Here is a 14,470-nt window from a genome sequence, read left to right as displayed (position 1 = left end):
GGCCGCAGCGGCCCTTCCCGACGGGCCCGCCCGGCCTCGTCGCCCCCGGCCTCCCGCTCGCACCGGCCGCGCTGCAGTGGCCCTTGAGCCACGGAGGCGCCCGCGCTGCCGCCCAGCGCCGCAGCCGTGCGTGCCGCAGCCGTGCGTGCCGCAGCCGTGCATGCCGCAGCCGTGCGTGCCGCAGCTGTGCGTGCCACAGCCGCCCCTGCGAGCAACCTGACCGCGAGCCCCGGCGCGGGGAGACTGCGGCGTCCTGGGAGTTGGTGCAAAAGGGAGTTTCTTCTTTAAAAAGGAAGCTCAGAGGCTGGGCAGCAGGGGTGGAGGTGCTTCCGCACGCTTCCCAACCAGTGACTTTTCTTGCATTCAAAAAAAAATGTTACATAATAAGCATATGTTGTCTTGCAGCAACGTTTTAAACAATTTCTCTATAACATCTTGACGTGTTGTGTTCTCGATGCAAATCACATTCTCCACTTTGCTTCAACAAAGCTTAAGCAAGCGAACAGGAGACGAGGACTTGACGGTGAGCCCAGGCGGACGGGACGCGCGCTTAGGAGCGGTAGTCCTTCTTGCTGTATGGTTTATTGCCCAAGATACTATCGATTTCATGGATAATGGAAGATGACAGCTTTGGAAGAACCTGTGGGCAACCAAAGAGGCACATTAGGACTGAAGCTAACGCTACTTTTTGGGGAAAAGGGCTCCTTTTGGAGGCTCGGCCGCCCCTCACCGCCCGCCTGGCCGTGCTCCCGGCCACGTTTGCGCCGCGGCGCAGTTTGCTGGCACCGACCTGTATTGCTCCGATGTTCTCCATGAGCTGGTCTGCGTTGGAGGCGCCGAGCAGCACGGAGCTGACGCCCTCGTTCCTGAGGCACCAGGCTGCAAGGGAGGGCGGCTGAGCGCACGGCCCCGCCGTGCGCCGCGCTGTGCCGCGCCGCGCCGCGCTTACCGATGGCGAGCTGCGGCAGCGTGCAGCCCAGGCGCTCCGCGATGGCCTGCAGCTCCTTCAGCTTGGCCTGCTGCCGCCGGCCCTCCTCGCTCAGGATCTTGTCCTTCAGCCACTGGTAGCCCTGCGGGACGCGGCGAGTCAGCGGGCAGGGCCGCGCGGCCCGCGGGGCGCCCGGGGCCCCCTCACCTTCAGCGAGGCGCGCGAGTAGGGCGGGATGCCCCCGTCGTACTTCCCCGAGACGATGCCGCAGGCCAGCGGGGACCAGGTCATGGCGCCGACGCCTGCAAGGAAGCAGCGCCGCGGGCAGGGCCGGCCGGGGCCGGCGCGGGGGCCCCGCCGTCGGCTCCGCGCGTGCCCGCGCCGCTACCTATCTTGTGGAAGAGCTCGGGGAGCTGCACCTCCACCTTCTCGCGCTGGAACATGTGGTACTCGGCCTGCTCGCAGATGGGCGGGATGAGGTTGAACTGCCGCGCCACGGAGTACGCCTCCTGCAACGGCAGAGCCGTCAGTGCGCGCCGGTGCGCGCCGCGCCGCCCGCCCCCGCCGCCCCGGCCCTACCATGATCTCCATGGAGCTCCAGCGCGACGTGCCCCAGTACATGGCCATCCCCTGGTTGATGACGTGGGTCATGGCTCGCACCGTCTCTGCGGGCAAGGAGAGCGGCGCGCGCGTCACCAGCGGCTCCGACACCCTGCGGCCGCAGGACGGGGCTCGGGAAGGAGAGGAGCCCGCGGCGGGGTTGGCCACATCTTCCTTTGATCGGTAAGGTCTTCTCCCAGGGCAGGGGACTACATGTGTATCTGTGTTTTGCCATTGCTGCTTCCCTTTGAGCATTTTATGGGCAAGCTTGTTCAGGGCAAGGGTTCAAATGCCAAGAAAAGTAGAGCTTCTGTCCCGTAAACTGCTGCATGGACACCGAGGTCAATGCCGAGACTGCAGGTACAAAGTACCTTCTACTAAATGGGCTCAACTTTGAAGAATTAAATGGGTGCCCTGCTGATAGAAGAAGGGTTTAAAGAGAGCAGTGTTTGCAGGTGCTGGCACACACAGCAATGGGCAGTGCGGGGAAAGCAGCGCCGGGTGCCACTCAGAGCCTCCCTCGTTCCAGAGCACGACTGGGGCAGCTCCTGGTGCGGCGGGAGAGGGGGGACGTGGCGAGAGGTTCCCCTGGGTGCTGGCGCTGCACGGAGCTGGGGAAGCACTTACACCAAGCAATGGAAAACGCCCTGAAGGTGAAACCTGGCCCAGCCGCCCTGGCTGAAAGCCACAAAGGGCAGTGAAACCCAACCCGTGCGGTCCAGGACACGGAGGGAGCAGAACCCAGACTGCTGCGAGCTTAACCCAGAGGGAATTGGCCCTCCCTGCTTGGGGAGGGTGGGTTGCCGTCTCCTCTGTCTCCTCGTGATCCCGCACAAGCGCCAGACGTGCAGAGAGGAGGGTCCGACGCGCTCTGGTGCACGCGGGGCTGCCGGCCGAGCTGCCGCGATGGCTCCTTGGGAGAGCAGGGATGCGCCTGCTCGGCAGCACCTACCCTCCATGGGCGTGTTGGGGTCCGGCCTGTTGGCGAACACCACGTCCACGTACTCCAGCTGCAGCCGCTCCAGCGAAGCCTTCAGGCCTGGGACACGGGGAGCAGGAGGCGTGGGGAGCGCGCCCGGCTGCCCGGTGTGTCCCGGTGCATCCCGGCGTGTCCTGGTGCGTCCCGGTGGGTGTTGGCATGGCCCGGCGCCCCTACCTTCGATGATGTGCTTTCTCGACAGCCCTCGCTCCGTCTCTGCCCTGGAAGAGCGGAAGACGCGGGTGAGGAGAGGGGCAGGCGGCGGGCGCGGAGCCGCGCTGCGCCACGTGCCCTACGTACTTTCCTCCCCAGAAGATTTTGGTGGTTATGACCAGGCTGGATCGCCTGCAAAGCAGAGACAGGTCCGTGAACGGCAGCCCGGCCGTGCACCCGCTGCAGCTCCCGGCTGCGCCGAGGCGCGAGCAGAGCGCGGCCGCGTGGAACCGCGTCCCACGGCGCCGCCGTTACCTCCAGCCTTTCTTCTTAATGATGTTTCCTAGCACAACCTCGGCCCTGGAAGGAAGGGAGATGCAGCCTGTGAGGACCTTGGGCTGGAGCGGCGCTGAGGTGAGGAGCCCTCGGCGACGGGGCTGGCGCGGAGCCGCCGCGGTGGCCGGGCCGAGGGAGCCGCCTGTGCCCGTGAGCAGCCGGCGCCAGCGCCCAAGCGGCCTCCCGGGCCCCGGGTCAGCGCTCCCGAGCGTCCCGCAGCCGCTGCTCTGCTGAGGAGGAGCACGAGGGGCTGCAGGGGTGCAACCCCCCACCCCGGCGCTGGGGGACGGCCAGCGCGCCGCGGGGACGCCGGGGTGTCACCTCCCAGCAGAGCTTGCCAAGGACGGCAGCGCGTTAACAAATGCGAAATGACTTCCCAAAAGGAGCGCAGGGGAGCGGAATGATTTAATTATTTCCACTCTCCAAAGTTTTAAGCCAACCTGCACGACAAGAGCTTCCCTGCGTGAACAGCGAGGGCAGGGAAGCAACGCGGCACCAGCAGCGCCGCGCTCAGCACCGCTCCCGGGGGAGCGAGCCGGCCGCGCCGCCGCAGGCAGCTCCCCCGAGCCCCTCGGCGTGCGGGACAGGGAGCGCCCGTGAGCGCAGCGGCCCGGGGGCAGCGAGAGCGCCGCAGCGCGGGGCAGCGAGCACGGCCCCGAGCCGGCCGGGCCCCAGGGCCCATCCGGAGCGCAGCCGGGAGCAAGCCAAGCGCGCGGGAGGCGGCGGCCGGGCTGTTCTCTCCAGCCCAGTTACCGTGATGCTGCAGCAGGGTTTGGGGAGGGAGAGGGTTTGGGCAGGGAGAAACGAGGCTCTGCTGTTCTGCCGAGAGCCCTGCGAAAGCCTTTGAAGCTGAACATGTCCCGGGCGGCAGCCGCGAGGGGCCAGAGGCTGTTGGGCAGCGCGAGCCGTGAGCGCCGGGCGCGCAGCGGGGTACGTACTTGCCCGCGGCGTAGACCTCGGCCGTGTCGAAGAGGTTAATGCCGTTGTCGTACGCGAGCGTCATCAGCTGCTCCGCCATCTGCAAGGGACGGCTGAGACGCTGGGGGCGAGGGCAGCGAGGGGACAGGAGGGCAGCGCGGGCACAGGCGGCCTCGGGCTGGACCCGCAGGGCCACGGAGCCCCCCTTACCTCGTCCGTCACCTGCCCGCCGAAGGTCACCCATGTCCCTGCGGAGGAGAAGGGTGCGCGTCGCGGAGCAGCCCCCTGTGCCATGCGGCGCCCCCCGTCCCGCGCCAGCCCCAGCGGCTCCTGCGCCCGCGCGCCGCCGCGCTCACTCACCCAGGCCGAGGCAGGACACGCGCAGGCCGGACTTCCCGAGGTTCCTGCAAGACAGGGCCCTGCTGAGGAGCAGCCGGCGCCAGGGCCGGGGCTGGGCGCAGCACCCCGCGGTGCCGCCCTTCCCGCGCCCGGCACGGGGCACCTGGCGTCGGGCTGGCTGGAGCGAACGGCAAGGCCAGAACGGGCCCAGCCGGGGCAAAAAGGGACTCGACCGGAGCGCCGCGATGGGGGAGCCACAACGGGGCGGACGTGGGGGCTGGCACAGGCGCTGCCGCATCTGCCGCCCCCGCGCCGCCTCCGCGCTCCGGCGTTCCTTTGGAAACGGGAAGAGCGCAGCGGGGAGGAAAGGCTGAGCCAGGTGAGAGCGCGGGTGTGCGCCGCCCACGTGCTGCCTGCGCGGTGCCGCAGCGAGCACGGAGCGACCCACGGCCGGCAAGGCCCCACGGCGGGCACAGGGAACACGGTGAGCACAGGGAACACGGCCCCACGGTTGGCACGGGGAACACGGTGGGCACAGGGAACACGGCCCCACGGCGGGCACGGGGAACGCGGCCCCACGGCGGGCACAGAGAACATGGTGAGCACAGGGAACACGGCCCCATGGCGGGCACAGGGAACATGGTGGGCACGGGGAACGCGGCCCCATGGCGGGCACAGATCTCACGCGCCTGCACCGTGACCTAGCGGGGCTGCAGGCAGCGACCTCGTGACGCCGCTGTGCGCGGCCGGGCCGGGCCCCATGCAGCCAGGCTGTCCCGGCAGCAGCTTCGCGGCGCTGCCCAGAGCATCGCGGGGACGGTGCTGGAGCAGAGCCCGCAGGAGCAACGGAGCAGCCAGTAGAACAACGAGTTGTGCCTGTTCTCAGCGCAGGGCGCCAAACGCGGCAGCAGAAACCTCTGGGGGCTGAGCGGTCGGCCGGGGGGAATGAAGCGCCCCGATAAAAGAGCTGGCGCCAGGGACAGGCCCCTCTGCTCGGGGGCCGGTCGCGGGGCCCTGCTGGCCTCTGCACAGTGGCTGCGGATGGCGAGCGCAGCGCTGCGAGGGAGCGAGCGCCCCAAAATAAACCGGGTAGGTGAGCGGGGCCGCCCGCGCGGCTGCCGAGCGCCGCGTCGCGTAGCAACTGCGCGGGGGCCCCCGGCGCCTCCGCACGGCGCCTCCGCACGGGGCACGGCCCTGCGGAACAGGCCTGTGAATAACCGGCGTCCTGGGGGCACCGCGGCACCCACGCGTGTCCTAGGAGGAGCAGGGCACCCACGTGCGTCCCGGGGGCAACGTGGCACCCACGTGCGTCCCGGGGGCAACGTGGCACCCACACGCGTCCTGGAGGCAGCGCGGCGCCCACGGGCACCCCAGGAGCAGCACAGCACCCACACGCGTCCCGGGGCCAGCGCTGCGGGGGGGCCGGCACGCTCCGCTCCTACCTATACTTCATGCCGGGCTGCTTGACGCTGGACTCGCTGGACGAGGGCGCGTTCTGCACGGAGAGCTGCCCCAGGCTGCGGGCCACCATGGCCACGGCGCGGAACTTGCTGCGCGTGCCCAGGCTGGGGCTGCTCGCATTCTGCCGGTTCAGGCGCTCCTCGGCGCTCCGGCTCTTGAGGCTGTGCTCGGAGCACACGAAGGAGACCTGCATGGTGCCGCGCGCTGCCGGCGGAGCTGCCCGCGGGGCCGCCGCGCTGCCTCAGCCTCCCCTGCGGCCGGCGCGGGCGGCCGGGCTGAGCGCACCCGCGGGCTGCCGCGCGCGCCCGCCGGCGCTGCCCATGCCGCGGCGCCGCTGCAGGGCCCGGGCGCCTCCGCTGCGGCCGTGCGGGGTCCGCGGGCAGGCGGCCGCGCCGCAGGGCCCCGGCGCGCCGGGAGAGCCCGCGCGCTGCCGCTCGCTCCGCCTCGCTCCTTCCCTACGCGGGCGGCGCTGACAGGAGCCTAAATTTAGCTGGGAGCCGCTCGGGAGCGGGGAGCTCCTCCCCGGGCGCCTGCAAAGGCAGCACGACAGCGACCCGCCGCGATCACCTTCCTGCCATCAATGTTTGATGAGGCCGCGACCGGGCCGCGCGGCGCCACCCGGGAGCCGCAGCAGCCGCTCCGCTCTCTTGCAGCGCGCGGGGCAGCCCTGTCGCCCGCGCTGCTGCCCTTAAACCCTTCCAAGTAGGAGCTAAATCAGCCAGCGAGAAACCAAATCCCCATCTCTCCTGTTTAAAAATGACGCAAGCTCATTTTTCCGCCCGGCTGTCGGTGAGCTGAGGCATGAAGAGGAGCGCGCGCTTGCACGCTCCAGAGCGCGCGGAGCCCGCGGGCGGGCGCATCGCGGAGCAGCTGCCGCCCTCGCGCGGCGCGCGGCAGAGCAGGCCGGGGCAGCAGAGCAGGCCGGGGCGGCGCACGGGCGCACGGGGGCAGCGGCACAAATCCGCCCGCAGATGGGCCGGGAAGCGGCTCCTAATCGGCTCGGCCCTGCTGCCGCCCAAAGCGGCTTAGTGCCCGTGCAGCGGGTAATCCCTGCGCGAGCGCGCGGCCCGGCTGGCATCGCCCCCCGCCAGAGCGGCAGGAATTAAGAGAACAAAAGTGAGCTGAAATATTTATGCCCTCCCACTGCACCCTGCTCAGGCGCAGCATGCAAAATTCATGGAGCAGCAGCTGGCTGCATGCTCGCACACGGTGTCCCGGCTCCACGGGGGTTTTCACAGCTCAGCTTCCCTCCCGTGTGCCGGCATCTCTGCTTCCACCACCCACCGAGTGCAGCTGGCCGCAGTGCCCGGCTGCGCATGCAGCCCCGCAGTGCTGGGCAATGCACCGCGCACAGCACCGTGAGCGCAGCCCCATGAACGCAGCGCTGGGCACTGCACCATGTGCGGCCCTGTGAGCGCAGCCCTACGAGCGCAGCGCTGGGCACCGCACCATGCGCAGCCCTGCGAGTGCAGCCCTGCGAGCGCAGTACCACGAGCACAGTGCCGGCACTGCACCGCGTGCAACCCCATGAGTGCAGCCCTGCAAGCGCAGCACTGGGCATTGCACTGTGCGCAGCCCCGCGAACGCAGCCCTGCGAGCACAGCCCCACGACTGTAGCACTGGGCACCGCACCACGCGCAGCCCCGCGAGCGCAGCGCTGGGCATTGCACCACGTGCAGCCCCATGAACGCAGCCCTGCAAGCGCAGCGCTGGGCATTGCACTGTGCGCAGCCTCGTGAGCACAGCCCTGTGAGCGCAGTGCTGGGCATTTGTACAGAGGATGCTGCTGTGCACGTCAGTGCGTGTTAGAGCGCGTCAGAGCGTTGAGCGCCTCGACTCGCAGCGGGCAGACGTGCTGCAGCATGGGGACGCACTCCAGCCCCTTCTGCGCTCACGTGGGAAAGGGCGTTTCTGGGAGCGGGCTGGGGAGGCCGCGATTGCCCGAGTGGGAATCCCAGCCCCGGGAAGCAGCGATTGCCCGAGTGGGAATCCCGGCCCCGGGAGGCAGCAGCGCGCGCCCCCGCGGAGCGGCTCCCTGCGCCCGCGGCCCTTCCCAAGGCGGGCGCTGACGGCAGCACCGTCCCGCGCGCGGCAGGGAAGCGCGCCGGCGCGGGGCAGGCGCTCTCACCTGTACTTCATGCCCGTGAGACGGGCCGTGCACTCGTCCAGCGACAGCCCGTGCGCCCGCAGGAACTCCTCCATGGTCCTGGCGTGCGCGGCGCGGCGCACCTCGCGCAGGCGCCGCAGCTCGAGCGCGTCGGCGGCGCGGGGCGGCTGCGCGCCCCACTCGGCGTGCGGCCGGCTGGCCACGCTGCGCAGGCTCTCGCTGTACGTCATGGAGAGCATCCTGCTGCCCGAGCGCGGCACCTGGGGACGGCGGGCGCTGAGCGCGCGGGCCCTGCGCGTGGCCCGGGCGAGCGGCACCCGATGTGGAGCAGGGCTGGCTGCAGGGTCGCTGCAGCCACAGAGGGCAGGGAGCAGCAGCGGATGCAAGCGGGGACGGAGGGGCCGGGGGAAGCGAGCGGGGCGCAACGCGGAGCCGCAGGGGATGAGGAGCCACCGCCGGGCCGAGCGCCCGCTGTGCCCGGCCCCTGCCAGCGGCTGCCTCCCTATGGGCCGCTCTGTGCACCGGGCTCGGCCCTCGCTCCGCACGACGCCGCAGCGGGAGCCGCCTCGATCCGCGCTGCAGCGTGGTGGGCAGCGCCATGCGGTGCCGCCCCGTGGAACGCAGGGCCGTGTCCCAGGGGAGCGCCGTGCACTGCTGCACTCGGTGCCGCGAGCCAAGGCGCGCCGCAGCACCGCAGCGCAGCGCAAGGAAAAGCAACAGCCACTGAGGGGCCGGGAACCGCTGCCCCCTCCCTGGGAATTCCTGCAGCAAGCAGGGTTTGGGGAGGTCTCGGCAGAGCCCCGCGCTGCTCCACGGGCAGCAAAGCCAGGGCCGAATGGAGGGCCGAGCAGCAGGATGTCAGCCCGGAGCAGCATGAGCCGCTGCCACTTGCAGAGCTGGGGCTCCCGGCGCTGCCGTGCTGGAGCCAGGCCCTGCGGCACCGCCACACCGAGCATTGCAGGCAGCGGAGCCGCTGCGCAGAGCGCGCCGTGAGCTGCAGGCGGCACCGAAACGCGGCTCCCGGCGCTGCTGCCTATCGATCCGGCAGCAGCCTCCCGCTTTCTGCGAGGCCGGCCGGGCGCCTGTGCTCAGTCAGCGCTTTGCCTTTTGCTGCCTGCTTTCCCAGGAAGAAGAGGAGCCGCGCGCACGCCAGCCATGCAAACGCTGCAAACGCCACAGGTCCTGGGGCAGCAAAGCTCCCCGTGCCCGCCCGCCAAGCCCGTCTGCAGGAAGAGGCTGCCGCTGAGCCCCGGAGCTCTGGCCCCACCATCGCCCCCGATCCCGTTTACCTGGGGCCGGGGAAGGGCCGCGCCGGCGCGGGGACGGGTCCCCAGCCTGCGCTCGGCTCCTACGCGCCCTGCCCGGGCAGCCCGCGTGGCCGCGCTCCGCAGCCAGCGCCCCGCACACTCACCCGGTTTCTCGCGAGCCTGCTCATTAAACAGAAAAGTTCACGTTAGATTATTTCCTCGAATGGCGCTCAGAGGCAGCCAGCGGGCACTTTCGCATTAGGGGAGTGTCGGCGCTCAGCGTCCAAAGCAATTGGCGAATACGCTGGGCCCCTCCGGAGCCGAGTGCTTTAGCGGCATTTCCATTAGCCCTATTAGGGCTTTTGCTCCCTAGAAGTTAAATTATTCATCGCATCTCTCTAAAAGCCTGTGGATGCGCAGCCACTTCATGAACGCTGGCATCGCTCCCCCCGCTGAAGGCGGCCAAGGGCGGCAGCCGCAGCCGGTTCCACCGCGGGGCCCTTTGCAGGCGGCTGCTGCAGGGAGACGCGGGGCGACGAGGCCGGCGCTGCCGGAGCCGAGCGGGGCCGGGGAGACGCAGCCGGACACGGTGCCAGCAGGGAGATCTGGACATGGTGTCAGACAGGGGCAGATGGACACGGTGCCGGCAGGGGGATCTGGACATGATGGCGGGCACAAGGAGCCGGCCACGGCACCGCGCTCGGCGCAGTACCGGCGACGCAAGGAGCAGGGAACGAAGCGCCGTGGGGAAGAGGCCTCTTCCTCCGCAGGCAGCCGAGGACGCAGAAAACGCGCTCTCTTGTGCCCAACGTAATGAGATCGCCCCTACCAGGAGGGCTGGAGGAGCAGGGCCTGGCGCAGTGCAGGGCTCCGGGGAAGCGCAGGAGCTCCGGCTCTGCCCACAGACGTGCTGAAGTGCACAGCGAGCACGCAGGGAGCGCGCCGGCGAGCGGCACAACCGTGAGAGCGAGGCAGGGCCTCCCGAGGCGGTGACGTGGCCAGGGTGGCAACGCCACAGGACGCGGGGATGTCCCCATGGTGGCAGCGCCACAGGACGCAGGGATGTCCCCAGGGTGGTAGCACCACACGAGGAAGCAACAGGCCCAGGGTGGCAGTGACACAGCTGCGGTGGCAGTGCCACACAAGGCAGTGACGTCCCCAGGGTGGCAGTGCCACACGAGGCAGTGACGTCCCCAGGTGTCAGTGTGGCCCTCGTGGCACTGCACGTCCCCTCGGCAGCAGTGACGCACGGAGCCCGCGGTGCCGGCCGCACCACAGGCGGCCCCTGCGGCTCCATCGCGGCGCTTTACGGGCAGGAGGGGACGCAGTTACCTGTAGAACTGGAGCTGGCGCTTGGGGCTCCCATACCTCGCGCTTCCGGCAGCAAGGAGGAGAGAGCAGAGAGAGGCCACAGAGCACATTAGCCGCGGGCGGCACCGCGCCGTGACCGGCACCGCCACCGCGGCCCCACAGCACCGCCGGCTGGGCCGGCAGAGCAGCGCCCGCCGCGCACGCGCTCGCTTGCTCCCTCGCGCGCTCGCTGGCGACGGCTGCAGCGCCGCACGCTGCTCCGAGCGCGCCCGGGGCCGCCGCGCAGCCGAGCAGGGACACGCGGCCCTGAGCGGGCAGGCAGCGGCACCCAGGCCCGCTTGGCAGCAGCTCTGCTCCCGCTATGTGCACGGGCTACGAGTGGGTCTGTGTTACGTTCGGTGCAGCACCAGCCTGGCTGCTGCGTCCCCACGGCGAGCACCGGGCTCTGCGCATGGGCTGCAGGGAGCGAGCGCACCGGGCAGCGCGGGGCGCTGCGCAGCGCAGGGCACCGGGCAGCATGGGACACCGGGCAGCATGGGACACCGGGCAGCATGGGACACCGGGCAGTGTGAGGGACTGGGCAGTGTGAGGCACCGGGTAACACCAGGCAGCGCGATGCACTGGGTAGCACGGGGCGCCAGGCAGCACAAGGCACCAGGCAGCACGGTGCACCGGCCTGCGTGGCTGCTTTACCTGTAGATCATCCCTGGAGAGCCCGTCTGCCTCAGCGAGAGTCTGGCCGGGGAGTCAGTGGTCGATTCCGGATACATGGAGCCGGCCTCGGGTCTCGGGGTCCCTCCTCGCTCTCAGCGGCTGAGGAAGAGGAAGAAGAGCTGAATCATAGCGGGTCTCGGGAGCGGGCGAGTGACGGAGCTTCCTGTGCGGCGCCCCGCGAGGCGGATGGGCCCGGCAGCGGGCACGTCACGGCTCCGCGCGGCGCCGGCAGCGGGCGCCGGGTCCCGGCTGGAAGCGCCCGGCGCGGGTGCTGCACCCGGGCACGGGGAGCACGAGGCCCCGGCCATGGCGGCCGCTGCGTCTCTGTGCAGTGCGCCGCAGCGCGGGCCCCGCGAGCGCACGAGCCTCGCACGAGGAGCCGGTGGCCGAGGGCAGCCCTATGCGGCCGCGCGGAGCCTTGCCTGGCTTGGCACGGCACGGCCTGGCACGGCACGGCCTGGCTTTGCCACTTGATAACAGCCTCCCCGGCCACGCGTGCCACGAGCCGCGGGATGTGGTGACATCTGCCGCTCGGGCACTGACTCTCCAGCACGGTCCCCGCTGCCGCAGGCTCCTGCGGTGCCAGTGCTGGGCATGTGCCGACACCATCCCGGTGCTCGGGGCCCGGTCCCCTGTGCCCAGTCCAGCCAAGGGGCTTTTGGCAAGAAGGGAACCCGGGGGGACCCATGTGGCCCTGCAGCCATCATCTACCTCATGCTGTGGCAGTGCCCGGAACGAGCAGGGAAAATGGGAAAGGAAGGAGAACAGGAGCACAGGGAGCAGGCGAAGCAAAACCCCAAGGAAGGGCAGCGGGCAGGGCGGGCGCGCGGAGGCTTTCGGATGCCAGGGCACAGGGCTGGGTGCCGGGGGTGCCGCAGGCTGGGGCCGGGCTGCAGCGTGTCCCCCCCGTCCCCTCCCGCTCCCTGCGCCAAGGAGGCGGCGCAGGAGGGAGCTGGCGCCGGGCGCGGAGCCCGTGCCGGGACTGCAGCAGCGGCTCCGCGCCGCCCGCTCGGCAGCTCCGCAGCCGCAGCGCTGGCGCCGCGCGGGCCCCGCCGCCGCCTCCTTAACCGCGTGCGCGCCGGCGCCGGGGCCGGGCCAGGCTGCGGCACCGCAGAGCAGCACGGTGCGTGCCGGCGGGAGCCGCGGCTCCGCGTTCACGTCCTATTCCGGGGCAGGAGGCGGCGCAGCGCGGTGCAGCGCGGTGCAGCGCAGTGCAGCACGGCTGGTGCAGAGCCGCGGCGCGGGGCCAGCGCAGCGGCCCCCCCGGCCGTGCGGCTGCGCCACATGGCAGAGCGGGGAGCCCGCGGGAGCAGCGCACGAGCGGCGAGCGCCGCCTGCCCCACGCTGCCCGCCGTGCTGCCCGCCACGCTGCCCGCTCCACCGGGAGCTGCCCCTTCGCCCCAGGCCCTCTTGCCACCAATGTTTTTTCTTGGCACCAATGGCCAATTCCGGTGGCTCCGGGGACCCCGAGTGCTCCCGCAGGGGCCTGCACCTCAGGGCTGCGGCGCTTGCAGCACTGCTCGTCACCCGCGTGCGTACGCGCTGCCGCTGGGCCCGCAGAGCCCGTGGGACGTCCAGCCTGCTGGAAACCCCACCGAGGAAAATAGGCAGGGGCCAAGCGGGCGGCCGTGGGGAGCACCCGTGCTCGCGGCAGGGCCTCTCTGCGGATTCTCCGACACTGCTCCCCTGCAACACGAGGTCGCGGTGATGGCCCAGGGCTGCCGGGCCCCCCTGCAGCCTCCTTGGCCCCTTGAGACATCGGGACCTCGGGCCGTTTAGAGCCACACGCTCACCGCATGCTAAGGCAAGCAGAGGGCATGTCGGGGCGCCTGTGTGGTGGCGCTGCCTGGCCAGCGAAGTCTCCGCGCGGCGTGCGGAGCCCCTGCTGCGGCTCCTCGCATGCCCGGCACCGCAGGCGCTCGCTGCTCCCTCTCACTGGGGTGCGGGATAAGCGAGCACCAAAGGGCGGCCGTGGTGCGCGGGGGCACTGGGCAGGGGCCGCTGTGGCCGGGCAGCGGAGGGAGCGTCAGTGCTCGCCAGGAAGCCAGCGCCTGTCAGGGCAGGCGGCCCAGGCGGCTGCAGGGGGTTCTGCAGGTGCCACCAGCAGTGCCCTGTGCCGTGTGCCCAACTTGTGGGGACGCGCTGGGGCCTCGCAGGCACCAAGCATCCCTGCAGCACCAGGGCCTTGCAGATGCTGAGCATCCCTGCAGTGCTGGGGCCTTGCAGGCACCAAGCATTCCTGCAGCACCAGGGCCTTGCAGGCACTGAGCATTCCTGCAGTGCTGAGGCCTTGCAAGCACCGAGCATTCCTGCAGCACCAGGACCCTGCGGGCACCGAGCATTCCTGCAGTGCTGAGGCCTTGCAGGCACCGAGCATTTCTGCAGCACCAGGGCCTTGCAGGCACCGAGCATTCCTGCAGCACCGGGGCCTCGCAGATGCTGAGCATCCCTGTCGCACTGCAGGCTCACGGCCTCGCAGCGCCGAGCATCCTGCAGCGCTGCGGCCTCACAGCCCCATCCCAGCGCAGCTTCGCCCAGCCGAGCATCCCTGCAGCACTGCGGCCTCACAGCCCCATCCCAGCGCAGCTTCACCCAGCCGAGCATCCCTGCAGCACTGCGGCCCTGCAGCATCACCCGGCCGAGCATCCCCGCAGCGCTGGGGCCTCGCACCCCTGCAGCCCCGCAGCGTGTCCCCCGGGCGTCCCCTGGCCCCGCAGTGTCCCCGTGCCCAGTGTCGCCCTGCAGCCCGAGCGCGGGACTCACCTGCGGCGCGTGGCGGCTCTAGGCGCGCGGCGCGGGCGGCGGCCGCATCTCCCGCCGCGGCGGTGGCTCCGGCCCGCGGGTCCGCGCGCGGTCGCGCTCGCGGCGCCGGGGCGGGACGCGAGAGGGGCTTCACTGGCCGGCCACCCCCGGGGCCGCCCGCCCGCGCTGCGCTCCAGCCCGGTCTGATCCGGCGCGGCCCGGCCCGGCCCGGCCCGGTGCAGCCCGGTTCGGTGCAGCCCGGTTCGGTGCAGCCGGCTCGGGCCGTCCCGCGTCACCTTCAGCGGTGCCCGCAGCGGCCCGCGCCCCAGCGCCGCGCTGCCGTGCGGGCCGCGCCCCTGCCTCCCATTGGCTGCGCCGCCTGCCGCTCCGCCGAGCGGCGACGCCATTGGCTGCGGCCGCCGCGCGCCCGCCCCGCCCACATAATAACGCGCGCGGGTGGCCGGCCCCAGTCCGTCCCGCTCCGGTTCCGGTGCCGTTGTTGTCGCCCCGCCCCGCTTCGGCCCGCCCGGACCCGGACCCGGCCCGGCCCGCGCCGGTCCACGCGCCGCTCCCCGCGCCGCAGCGCGCTCGCCCCGCCCCCGCGGCGGCTCCCATCGCCCTGGTAACGCGGGGCC

At 71.2% G+C, this 14,470-nt stretch overlaps 1 protein-coding gene across 3 annotated transcripts; it reads right to left on the bottom strand.

The window, feature by feature from the left end:
* Positions 1 to 344: 344 nt before the first annotated feature.
* KCNAB2 (potassium voltage-gated channel subfamily A regulatory beta subunit 2) lies at positions 345 to 13,952 on the bottom strand. Of its 3 annotated transcripts, XM_088533698.1 has the most exons (16): positions 13,857 to 13,952; positions 11,073 to 11,192; positions 10,401 to 10,442; positions 4,275 to 4,318; positions 4,125 to 4,162; positions 3,935 to 4,014; positions 2,976 to 3,020; positions 2,808 to 2,852; positions 2,685 to 2,728; positions 2,481 to 2,567; positions 1,508 to 1,593; positions 1,317 to 1,437; positions 1,136 to 1,230; positions 950 to 1,070; positions 791 to 879; positions 345 to 640 (listed from the first exon to the last, which is right to left on the bottom strand). In XM_088533698.1, the coding sequence occupies exons 2-16, from the start codon at positions 11,147 to 11,149 to the stop codon at positions 551 to 553; spliced, it is 1,104 nt and encodes a 367-aa protein (XP_088389824.1). In that variant the 5' UTR covers positions 11,150 to 11,192; positions 13,857 to 13,952; the 3' UTR covers positions 345 to 550. The 3 variants fall into 3 exon arrangements, with proteins under 3 accessions (XP_088389824.1, XP_088389825.1, XP_088389823.1); XM_088533699.1 differs by lacking the exon at positions 10,401 to 10,442; XM_088533697.1 differs by lacking the exons at positions 10,401 to 10,442; positions 11,073 to 11,192; positions 13,857 to 13,952 and adding an exon at positions 5,696 to 5,909.
* Positions 13,953 to 14,470: the final 518 nt, after the last annotated feature.

This window comes from Tinamus guttatus, unplaced genomic scaffold (assembly GCF_059628265.1).
Source record: "Tinamus guttatus ecotype Peru unplaced genomic scaffold, ASM5962826v1 Tinamus_guttatus_pri_ptg000515l, whole genome shotgun sequence".
Lineage (NCBI taxonomy): Eukaryota > Metazoa > Chordata > Aves > Tinamiformes > Tinamidae > Tinamus > Tinamus guttatus.
Note: the sequence above shows the minus strand (reverse complement) of the source record. Positions and strands in the feature narration are given on the sequence as shown.